This window comes from Anarrhichthys ocellatus, unplaced genomic scaffold (genome assembly GCF_004355925.1).
Source record: "Anarrhichthys ocellatus isolate YVR2014 unplaced genomic scaffold, GSC_Weel_1.0 scaffold7, whole genome shotgun sequence".
Lineage (NCBI taxonomy): Eukaryota > Metazoa > Chordata > Actinopteri > Perciformes > Anarhichadidae > Anarrhichthys > Anarrhichthys ocellatus.
Window position 1 is genome coordinate 3,279,397 of NW_022280037.1, and position 11,042 is coordinate 3,290,438.

General features: G+C 40.9%; 3 protein-coding genes across 6 annotated transcripts in view; 2 read left to right on the forward strand and 1 right to left on the reverse strand.

Annotated features, from left to right (window-relative positions):
* Positions 1-6,537, forward strand: part of eml5 (EMAP like 5) — a 33,979-nt gene extending 27,442 nt beyond the window's left edge. For 3 of the 4 annotated variants that reach the window (XM_031847900.1, XM_031847902.1, XM_031847903.1), the window contains 15 exons: positions 542-620; positions 875-1,004; positions 1,124-1,222; positions 1,638-1,658; positions 2,096-2,269; positions 2,361-2,569; positions 2,774-2,931; positions 3,212-3,326; positions 3,423-3,611; positions 3,788-3,960; positions 4,258-4,420; positions 4,527-4,630; positions 4,752-4,905; positions 5,130-5,230; positions 5,323-6,537. In XM_031847900.1, the coding sequence (XP_031703760.1) occupies positions 542-620; positions 875-1,004; positions 1,124-1,222; positions 1,638-1,658; positions 2,096-2,269; positions 2,361-2,569; positions 2,774-2,931; positions 3,212-3,326; positions 3,423-3,611; positions 3,788-3,960; positions 4,258-4,420; positions 4,527-4,630; positions 4,752-4,905; positions 5,130-5,230; positions 5,323-5,359 (1,906 nt within the window). In that variant the 3' untranslated portion in view covers positions 5,360-6,537. The remainder of the gene's footprint in view (positions 1-541; positions 621-874; positions 1,005-1,123; positions 1,223-1,637; positions 1,659-2,095; positions 2,270-2,360; positions 2,570-2,773; positions 2,932-3,211; positions 3,327-3,422; positions 3,612-3,787; positions 3,961-4,257; positions 4,421-4,526; positions 4,631-4,751; positions 4,906-5,129; positions 5,231-5,322) is intronic. The other variant, XM_031847901.1, reaches the window with a different exon arrangement.
* Positions 6,538-6,763: 226 nt separating this feature from the next.
* Positions 6,764-8,271, reverse strand: isca2 (iron-sulfur cluster assembly 2). The gene is made up of 4 exons (XM_031847915.1): positions 8,160-8,271; positions 7,757-7,931; positions 7,443-7,558; positions 6,764-7,329 (listed from the first exon to the last, which is right to left on the reverse strand). The coding sequence occupies exons 1-4, from the start codon at positions 8,219-8,221 to the stop codon at positions 7,155-7,157; spliced, it is 528 nt and encodes a 175-aa protein (XP_031703775.1). The 5' UTR covers positions 8,222-8,271; the 3' UTR covers positions 6,764-7,154.
* Positions 8,272-8,607: 336 nt separating this feature from the next.
* On the forward strand, positions 8,608-10,989 carry LOC116383809 (NPC intracellular cholesterol transporter 2). Its single transcript, XM_031847912.1, has 5 exons — positions 8,608-8,712; positions 9,001-9,091; positions 9,954-10,061; positions 10,175-10,347; positions 10,474-10,989. The coding sequence occupies exons 1-5, from the start codon at positions 8,614-8,616 to the stop codon at positions 10,555-10,557; spliced, it is 555 nt and encodes a 184-aa protein (XP_031703772.1). The 5' UTR covers positions 8,608-8,613; the 3' UTR covers positions 10,558-10,989.
* The last annotated feature ends 53 nt before the right edge of the window (positions 10,990-11,042 follow it).

The window sequence follows — 11,042 nt, forward strand, 5'->3', positions numbered from 1 at the left end:
TAAAAGTCTTATTAATTAAGGGTGAAACTCTATTTTTCAGACCCTTATCCTAACATATATTTATATATACGTATATATATATTATATTTTATCTTTAATTACATTGCATTGACTGAGTGCCTAAAGATGTGTGGGGGAGAACAGACAAAGCTCCAGTTACTGTATGTCACATTTTCTTGAACTTTTCTTTCCCATAATGGATGATTCTTAGCATTTTCACTCTCGTTCCCACTCAGTCCCCTTATTCAAACATAGTCCTTTCATTGCTTCGCTGGCAAAACAAACTCTGTTCCACTTGTGATACAAGACGCCTTGACATGTCACCTGCTTTTAAAAAAATAATCCCACCCCAAGAATTGTAGCTCTTTCCCTTTGAGATAAAACTTCACCTATTTGTGTGCACATATGAGTAGATGTTCATGCAATGTTTTTGCATAATAGACAGAGTAGCAAACAGTGTGTTGTTATTATTATTGTCGTCATTATCATTAGCATCAGCAGCTCTGCAGCAACCCCCCCTTATCCCAGCTGTCTGTTTCAGGCCTCCTGTCAGCAGAGCGCTGCCACAGCCGGAGAAGCTGCAGACCAACAATGTTGGCAAAAAGAAGAGACCCATTGAGGTAAGACAAACCTTACATCCTTACCAAAACAGATAGGGAACTTATTGTAAACAGATGGAGTCTTGTCTTGTCAGCAAAATATTCAAAATGTTGGTTTCGAATGTGATTCTTCCTTCTGGAGACGCTGTGTGCTCGTCCTCTGTCCGGACAGAGCTGTAATTGAACAATGACGTACTCCTTCAGCCAGCAGCTGGCTCTGAACATCTTAGTTGTCATGGAAATGACCCTTCTGACTTTTTCTGACTCCCCCGCAGGACCTGGTGTTGGACCTGGTGTTTGGTTACCGTGGCAATGACTGCCGCAATAACGTGCACTACCTGAACGAGGGGGCGGACATCATCTACCACACGGCCTCAGTTGGCATCGTACTCAACCTGACGACCTGTGAGTAGACGGTCCAGAAGACTCGCTGACAGTGTTACTAATCACTGTAAAGCAAACATTTCATTTTGTGTCTCTATGTGTGTGTGTGTGTGTGTGTGTGTGTGTGTGTTTTCTTACAGCCTGCCAAAGTTTCTATGCAGAACACAGTGACGACATTTTGTGCCTGACAATCAATCAACATCCCAAATTTCCCAATGTGGTGGCAACTGGCCAAGTAGGTATGTTTGTGAGAAGTCGCCTCATTTCTCTCCCCTGTATCCTGTGTTGTGCTTTGTGCAGGGGGCATATTCTACATGGCAGACAGCCATCCCCCTCCTACAAGCTTATCTGTGCTATAGAGCCACATTTATGCATAAATGAATGGTTGTGAGATTGTCACGCATGCTGCATTTCTCACGGAAAGACACATATAAAGAGAAATTGGCAGATATTGAATTACATGGATTTGTAATGGCATAACATTTAATACATATAACTTTTAGATTTTTAATGATTTTCTGTAAATTACCTAAATATTTTAAAATAAATAGTTTGTCAATAGCAGAAAAGCACAATTGCTCAGAAAGTCACAAAAAATAAACAGATCATTTATTGGCTCTGTCAATTAATCCGATTTTTTTATCTTCTTTTCAGGTGATACTGGTGACATGTCAGGTAAGGACATTTCAAAACGAGTCGTTATGTCGATTGGGGAATTTGGTGTTTAAAACTATTATAATCGGTATTGTTTCAACACATTATATTCTATATATACGTTAACGCCATCTAGTGGCCACTTGATTTGTGGTCTTTGATTCATGCAAACTTTATTTTTAGGAATAATGTTTTGAAGCATTTTTGCTTTGTTGTAGACTCTCTAAAAAAATAAGAAATATTATGTAGTATATATAAAAAGCTATGAAGGCATATGTCTAAACTCTAGCCTATACCTTTTAGGGTTTTGTTAAATTAGAATATAGAATTTGTAGAAACACAATAATTAATTATTTTGTTAAAGGATTTACACATGACATAAGTTGGACGCAAAAAATAAAGAAGTGCATTGATAGTAGTTCATTTTAGATCAACAATTCTCCTTGTCTGTCCCTCAGCCACGTCTCCATCTATACATGTGTGGGACGCCATGACCAAGCAGACGCTGTCAGTGCTACGTTGTTTCCACTCCGGTGGGGTTTGCTCCGTCAGCTTTAGTGCCACAGGAAAACTCCTGCTGTCTGTGGGCCTGGACCCCGAACACACCGTCACCATCTGGAAATGGCAGGAAGGTAAAACTGAATAATAAACTTTGACCTCATTCTGGGGATTAGAACATCCAACCAGAGATCATGCTTTCATTGCACTCTATTTTGTTTTTAGGTGCCAAAATTGCCAGCCGGGTAGGTCACACCCAGAGGATCTTTGTGGCTGAATTTCGTCCAGACTCTGACACACACTTTGTGTCTGTGGGGATCAAGCATGTGCGTTTCTGGACGTTAGCTGGTCGAGCTTTGCTCAGCAAAAAAGGTGTGCTGAGTTCCATAGAGGATGCCCGGATGCAGACCATGCTGTCTGTAGCATTTGGAGCTGTAAGTGGCTTTCAACTAATATTCATATAAAATCTTTTCAATGTTTTTACTACATACTACATTTGACCTCGTAATTTGGCTCTACTAATATTTAAAGCTCACCTGATTTCAAACTGTCTACTTAAATGTGCTGTGAATTGTTTTTGCATTGCTCGCTCTGCTCTCTTAGGCCACTAGATTAGTGCAGTTTTGTTTTCTTTTCAGAATACCTTGACATTTACAGGTACCATAAGTGGGGATGTGTGTGTGTGGAAGGAACACATTCTAGTGAGAATTGTGGCCAAAGCTCATACGGGCCCTGTGTTCACCATGTACACCACACTGAGAGACGGCCTCATTGTCACCGGAGGCAAGGAAAGACCGTGAGTGCTGCTCTGTTACATTAATACACCATATTACATATCAGTGAGCTCACACTGTGTAGCAGGGTTGGATGGCCTTGATACCAGATAATGGAAAACATCCCTTTGCTTTTAATACTAGTTTTTTATTCATTTTATTGATATTTGCAACAATGTATTTCCCCATATGAATGTAATACCAATATACGACTAAATGCATATGAGGGGGAAATGCATACATATTTAAAGCTGTGAATTTCATCAGCTGAGGGATGAAATACACGTGTGTGTTCCTCCACAGCTCAAAAGAGGGAGGTGCTCTAAAGCTCTGGGACCAGGAGCTGAAACGCTGCAGAGCGTTTCGATTAGAAACCGGACAGGTCATAGACTGTGTTCGCTCTGTGTGCAGAGGAAAGGTAGGTCGCACATAATATCGCACTCTATAAAAGAATCCAGCGAATTGCAAACTTCATCATGTGTATTTTGACACATTTTACTGATTTCTGTGTCAGGGTAAAATCCTCGTGGGGACCAGGAATGCAGAGATCATTGAGGTAGGAGAGAAGAATGCAGCGTGCAACATCTTGGTGAACGGACACATGGACGGACCGATCTGGGGCTTGGGCACCCATCCCTCCCGAGACGTATTCCTGTCTGCGGCAGAGGACGGCACTGTTCGTCTGTGGGACATCCCGGAGAAGGTCAGCCATGTTACCTCAATCCCCTCAGAACCATCTCAATTCTTCCCAATACTTTCGTACTTCTATCATATAAGATGTTGCTTTTATCAAGTGGAATTAAGATGGTTATTCTTCATTCACAAAATTACACTAATAACAAGAATGTGATGATGTTGCATGGCCTTGTGGGGAAACAGAAGATGCTGAATAAGGTGAACCTGGGCCACCCGGCACGCACCATCAGCTACAGTCCTGAAGGAGACATGGTGGCCATCGGCATGAAGAACGGAGAGTTCATCATCCTGTTGGTGGCCTCACTCAAAATCTGGGGCAAGAAAAGAGATCGGCGCTCTCCTATTCAAGATATTAGGTAATGATAGAAGAGTTTGGCACTTTGCACAAGGTACAGCTGAGTTCAAGGGGAAGGAAATCCATAAAAATCTCTAAAATCTAAGACCAACGAGGAAGGAAATATTAAAAAGCCTTTATTATGGTGGCTAAATCATTTAAAGAGGCAACATGTTTCGACCACCATGGTCTTCCTCAGGGAATGTCACACCAACAAATTTTCTTTGGAGACTGAAATAGGTCAAACCTACTCCACACACTTCAAAGTAAATCTGACAGAACAGACAGACTTTTAAAACGCTGCATGACTTTCTAACAGGTTCAGTCCAAATTCTCGCTACCTGGCCGTAGGCTCTACTGAGAGCGCAGTTGACTTCTACGACCTGACACTCGGACCGCAGCTGAACCGCATCAACTGCTGCAGGGACATCCCCAGCTTCGTGATGCAGATGGACTTTTCGGCTGACAGCACTTACGTCCAGGTATGGACTGTGAGAGGGTTTATCAACTCTGCAGTGGGAGGGCATGTTTGTCTTTAATGCTAGCTGGCTGGCTGTATGATCCCTAACCTGTTATGTCTTGAACCAGATATCCACCGGTGCTTATAAACGGCTCGTGTACGAGGTGCCATCTGGGAAGCAGGTCACAGAGCAGTCACAGATCGACAGGATCACCTGGGCCACCTGGACAAGGTGAGAGTCCCGGTGTTAAGACCGACACATGCATGTTAGAAAGGTGATGGCCAAATATATGATTGCTCTCTCTCTCTCTCTCTCTCTCTCTCTCTCTCTCTCTCTCTCTCTCTGTATCCAGTGTCCTTGGGGACGAGGTCATAGGCATCTGGTCCCGCAACACTGACAAAGCAGACGTCACTTGTGCCTGTGTGTCCCACTCAGGCCTTAACATCGTCACAGGCGATGACTTTGGAATGGTGAAGCTCTTTGAATTTCCATGTCCAGAGAAGTTTGTAAGTATGATTGCATAATATTATTATTCCTGTTTGGGATTTCTTATGACACTAATATTTACCCTATGCCATCTGTCAGATGATAAAAGTAAAACATTTCTCTGCACCTTTCAGAGATACGCTTATATCATGAAGCCTGTGTGAAGACTGTGTGGTGAATTGTCTCACGTTTACTGTACTCTGAGAGATGCCACCTGGATGATATGTATGTGATCTGTTTTCAGGGCAAACACAAACGCTTTATGGGCCATTCTGCTCACTTGACTAATGTACGCTTCACAACTGGAGACCGCTTCGTGGTTAGTGCCGGTGGAGATGACAGGAGGTATGACTGAGGCTCCAAATAATAACGTAGCTTACAAATGACATCACAATCAAATATTAAGCGATGCATCCTTTCTTTTATGTCCTTTCTAGCCTCTTCGTGTGGAGGTGTGTCCATGCCCCTCATTGAGGATCACACCTGGACCAACCCTGCCTCAGAAAGTATGCTAAAAGGATGCATTGAAGCGAGGAGGAGGAGGAGGAACGTGGCAGCTTGTAAATGAGTGGTGACCTGACTTACTGCCTCAAAACTATAGGTGCATGCATATGTGAAAGGCTCATTTTCATCACAGCATCAGTCCTGATTGTGAACACAGGCGGAGGGCATACAGCCCTGCTCTCACGACATCGCATCATCCTTAAAAAAAAGAGAGACATCTCTCAAATAATAAAAATAATAATACAATTTTTTTTTAAAGAATGAGTGTATCTGTGTACATGTTGAAAATGGATGTTTTGCCACTTGATAGGCCTATGAAATTGTGTTACTGACAATGCCATTTTTTGAAAACATGTAGCAAACTGAATTAGCCTTAATCTGAGTGTTTAATTTACAAGGGTTTGGATTCTTTTTGTATTAGTTGGTTTTACTTTTTGGATCATGTAATCATTTGTTTGTTCTATTTTTACTGGTGATTCCAAATCCTGTGGCCTTCCTTCTGAATGTAACATCCACTGTTATGTTCTGGATGTCAGCATGCCAAAGCATACTATGCACTGTACACCTGACCTGGTCACTGTGTTACCCCTGATGGTTCATTTACGGTTTGTTTATGTGGTTGTGTTGTTGACTGGTTGACCTCAAACCTCCCTCGGCAGTGTTCCCCTCATGACAAGTTAAACGTGCTCATACTTGTTTGAGGATGTGTTTGTGGTAAGTGGGTGTGCATGGCTTACTGGAAGACAATCTGTCTGAACCAAATTCCTCAGAAAAAAAAAAAAAAAGAACAGCTGTAAATTGATGTTTCAATTCACGGTTGCAATTCTTTCTCACTTCTCAGTGTGCTGCTATGACGTATTAATGTCGCATTTTCATGAATATGAACAGTGTGACTTTTTTCAACAGTACGGTTAATGTTTTGTGTTATCGGATATATTGCTTAAATGGAATGTTTTATCAGAGAAAATATGAAAAGTGCAAAAATATTTTGCTCCTTGTATTAAGACTAACTATACAAAAAATTGTTGCTGCATAATTTGATTTACATTATACCAGTGTACATATCATTTGTATATATTCTTTTTGTATATTTTTTGTGAGATGTTTCTTAAATTCCACTTTAATAAAAAAGGCAACCATGACTTTGAGCAATGTTTTAACTGACGGTGGTGTAATGAATCCAGACCAATTAATAATGCTGACGAAGTAACTTTCAATGAAACATCAGTGCGACTAACCTTTCATCAATTATCAATAAATAGAAACATTTCCTGGGTTCCCTTTCATCCCTCTAATGTAACAATGAAAGTGTAATAAATTATATAACACACAATTTGCATATAATAAAAATTGAACAGACTGAAGATACAAATATTTGAAATTCACTCAATTTTATTTTAGATGAAACAAATACAATATAGCTTAGCTCTCTGCAATCATAGATTTAGCCTATTTACATAGTTTACACCCAGGGCAAATCTAAGCACCGCAGACTCAAACGTCTCAATTGAGCTTTTGTTTTGAATTGAATACATGATGATTACAGCTGAATGTTGTGAACTCATCTATCAATGAGCAACGACTGTCACCATCTGCAAAACAGCACAATGATCAATAGATACCCCATCCTTTCATTCAGTTCACTTGTTTCACACCTACAACACCAGTAGTTAGAAAGCATTATGTTTAAAAGTGTCTTATGATATTTAATTGCATTTTTTACACAAACTGGTAAATCAGTGTATCAAGTAACATTGACGCAGGGTCATAGTTTGACAGAGAAGGAGCTGCCACAGGAGCAGCCATGATCGGCTTGAGGATTCTTGAGCACGAGGAAGGTGGAGCGGATCAGCTCCTGGGTGAAGTCCACAGTGGCTCCTTTCACAAACTCCAGGCTGTCCTGGTCCACAATGATGCCCACTCCTCCTTGCTCAAACACCCTGATAGCAGAGCAGCGTGGATGCAGGAGGGAACAGAGATTATAAGAGACAATAAGGACACAATGAGACCGGTGTGAAACAACAAATTCAAAGATAGGTTTGTGGCAATTTACCTGTCATCTTCATTCTTGTTATTCTCAACAGAAAACTTGTACTGGAACCCAGAGCAGCCTCCTCCCTCCACATGTATTCTCAGATAATCACCCTTCCCCATGATTTCCCCTAGTCTCTGTGTTAAAGGAGAGACAGGATCATGATGAATGAAGTGCAAAGTACAAAATAACAATCCAACATATTGATTGACACGGTGGCCACACGGCAATGCATGTTAGCATGGTCCATAATCAGATATCAGATATCAACAATGTTGACAAATATTGGATTATCAGACATAACAGTATGATGCTTAATCGTGGACATGTCACACCTTCACACATGACTCAGTGAGTTGTACTTTGTCTTCAGGTGGTTCTGACCCCGCTGGCTTCTGCTGGGTTGAGGCACTGCTGAAGCGATGAAGCGCCGTTGTGTAAAAGGGCAGGTGATTTTGAGGAAGCCGGTGTAACTGTTGGCTCACATTGTTGGACAAAAGAGTTGATGCCCTGCAAAAAAAATAAATAAAATACGTTTTGTTAAAATCAGATTGCACGAAAGCAGCAGGACTAGTAGCCTCGCTAGCCATGGGGCTAGCTAGCTAGCTGCTTAACGGTAGCGCTAACAGCTAGCTTGCTAACAACAATAATTCAACACGCAGCTCTTTTTCTCCCCCAGAGAGATTGTTTACAGATTATCTCTACTGGTGTCTAAGATATAAGACAAATAATCGTTACCTAGCAAGGTTCAATACTGTTGACTTTGACGCAGTTATCATAGCTGCTCTCACGAATGACATCTTCCATAACAAATGTCGGAAGGTTACATCCCCCAGCCTACGACGAAGGGAAGATTGCACCTTTATTGGCTGAAAGGATTGTCTGTCAAATAGATACGCCCATATTTGTACAGTTTAACTGCCAATCAAAAGAAGATGAAAACGTGTTTGTTTTCTGGCTGGCGAGCTTATCGATACCTTGGCTTTGCCTTGCAGGCACAGATCTCCCTGAATTTATGCATTTAGTTTTGGGTAAAAGATGACTGGGTTCGTTTTTACAGTCTATGGTTTGTGTACTGCTTGAGATTTTGATCTGCCAATTATATCGCATGAGGCGGAGTCTTAACGGTGAGAGGTTTCCTGACAAGCTGTATTGCGGGCATAAAAACCCAAAATGTTAATGATAGCATTGTATGATAAATAGGCGTTACTTCGATCTCGTGATACACGGAAATAAAAGGTGCTCGGCGGTTGTCGGCTTCACTTGGGAAACTGCAGAAAGCGCTTCAAAGGTACAGTTGCTTCATTCATTGCTTCTTATGCGTCCTTATGCTATGCTTATTAGAAGGCTATTATGATTGTGTAGTTACTCTTGCCAGTGCCAGGTGGTGGAAGAGTACGTGTTCTTTGTTAAACTCCGTAGTCACTGCTACACTCGGAACATTTGAGGAAACTAACACAAAGTCATATGATTGAACACTTTAACTGACCGCTGACCGCTGACGTCTGGTGAGGTTTACTTTTCTATTACCTAATGACTATTTCCTCATTGCATGTCTATTTTTTTTTTTTTTTGTTAGGAAATAAACATGGATGTCCCGACTCGTTTTTTCGTTTTGTTGTGCTTAATGGGACTCACCTGTGCGGCGCCAGTGAAGTTCATTGACTGCGGTAAGTTTCACTTCACTCATTTTAATGACAAACGTTAGATTTACTACTCTTCTGACTTTTAATTACTGTTGTAAATGTCTTGTACGTTAGCGGTAAACACTTGTTACGCAATCCTAAAAGGAGTGAAGAAATCCGTTGGTTAACATGTGTTGCTGTCCTGTTGTTGTTATAAAATGTATAGGTTTACCAGAATACAGAAGTGACTTCTGTTTAAATGCTTGTTTTGTCCATCCTATAGTCATTAAGGTTTAATTCTCAGAATTTTTGATTAATGTTCCATTGTTTCTTTGACTGACTGTTTGACTGGGCACATCTCTGTCACACAGTCCTGTGCACATGAACAACTCTCATGTGCTCGTTTTGTTTATATTCAGTGATTAATTAAGAGTTTCCTGAGTGATCAGAGCTGTCACTCCATCTAGAAGTGATTTTGTATAGTACTTCTAAAAAGAGAGGACGAAAAGGCAGCAGCAGAGTCCAAGAAAGAAACGTTTAATCTCTTATTTGAGTGGACTTCCAAAAACGATGTAACAATGTCTGTCATGAGACTCTCTGATCTCATCAGGGTTATCTCTTCACACTTTGGACAGCTCCCTCCCGAGCCGCAGGAGTGATCTAGCTGAGTAGCCAAACACCAAAAATGAATAAGATTACATACTTTACTTTAGATTATATTAATCAGCAGATCATTTTTTTTAGTTATAATTCTGTTTGTATGTTCCTGAGTTGTTTTTTTTGGCACCTTATGCAAAAGTATATTGAGACTGAACTCCTGATTGGTAGTTTATTTCCCTTTTTTGTATGCTTAGGTCTGCATATTTTTTTTTTAAGACCTTTTTCTTTTCCCCTTGTTTCCCTTTAGGCTCCCCTTCTGGTAAAGTGTCCATAGTGGACATTAGCCCTTGTGCCGTTCAGCCATGTCAGCTACACAGAGGACAGTCCTACAGTGTCAATGTGACATTCGACAGTGGTAAGGGGGCTTTGTCTTTGAAATACTTCACCCGACAGTCAGAACATAAATGAATAGGATTTATTTTATTTTTTTGTACCTTTTTGATCTCAGTCATGTGTTATCTGTTGTAGCTGTGGAGAGCCAGGCGAGCAAAGCGGTGGTTCATGGCATCATTGCTGGAGTTGCCGTCCCCTTCCCCATTCCCAATGAAGATGGCTGCAAGTCTGGAATCCAGTGTCCCATCCAGAAGCAGCAGCAGTATCACTATCTGAACTCTCTTCCTGTGAAGTCTGTGTACCCTCCAGTAAGTACTACTTGTTACATCGGCAACAAACCTTTTCGTGTGTGTGTGTGTGTGTGTGTGTGTGTGTGTGCGCGCGTGTGTGTGCGCAGCCCACGTTGTTCACTGATCACTCTTCTGCATTTCTAGATAAGGCTGGTCGTGGAGTGGGAACTGAAAGAAGACAACCAAAAAGACCTGTTCTGCATTCGGTTCCCGGTTCAGATTCTGTGAGCTAAGCTAAAGTACAATATATATTTTTAAAAAAGGGATTCAGCTATGAGTTAAAAACCTGCAGAATGATTCTAGTTATGATCTCATTTTATTCGTCCATCAAATTGATTTTTAAGATGTCTGTTTTTCACTGGTTTGCAAGACTTTGCTACACTCACACATTGACTCCTGCTGAAATAAATAAACAGGTGATTTTTGCAGTGACCTTCTTAACAGTCGATTTTAAGGGAAGTGGATGTGAAGCAATACAGTTGTTTGTGAATGACCTGAACCATTTCCACTGCAGTGCAATTGTCTTGTCTTACTGGCTGCTGTGTAGTCAGAAAAGGTACATTCTGTATTTTTCTTTACTATAACTTTTGTATTGTTTCTTACTGACCTTGTACTACTAGATATGTGTAAATGAAATAAAGAAATCTAATGTGTAACAAAGTTGTATTGGTGTGACTGATATGGACTAACATTCGAGTCAAATTTGTTCTATA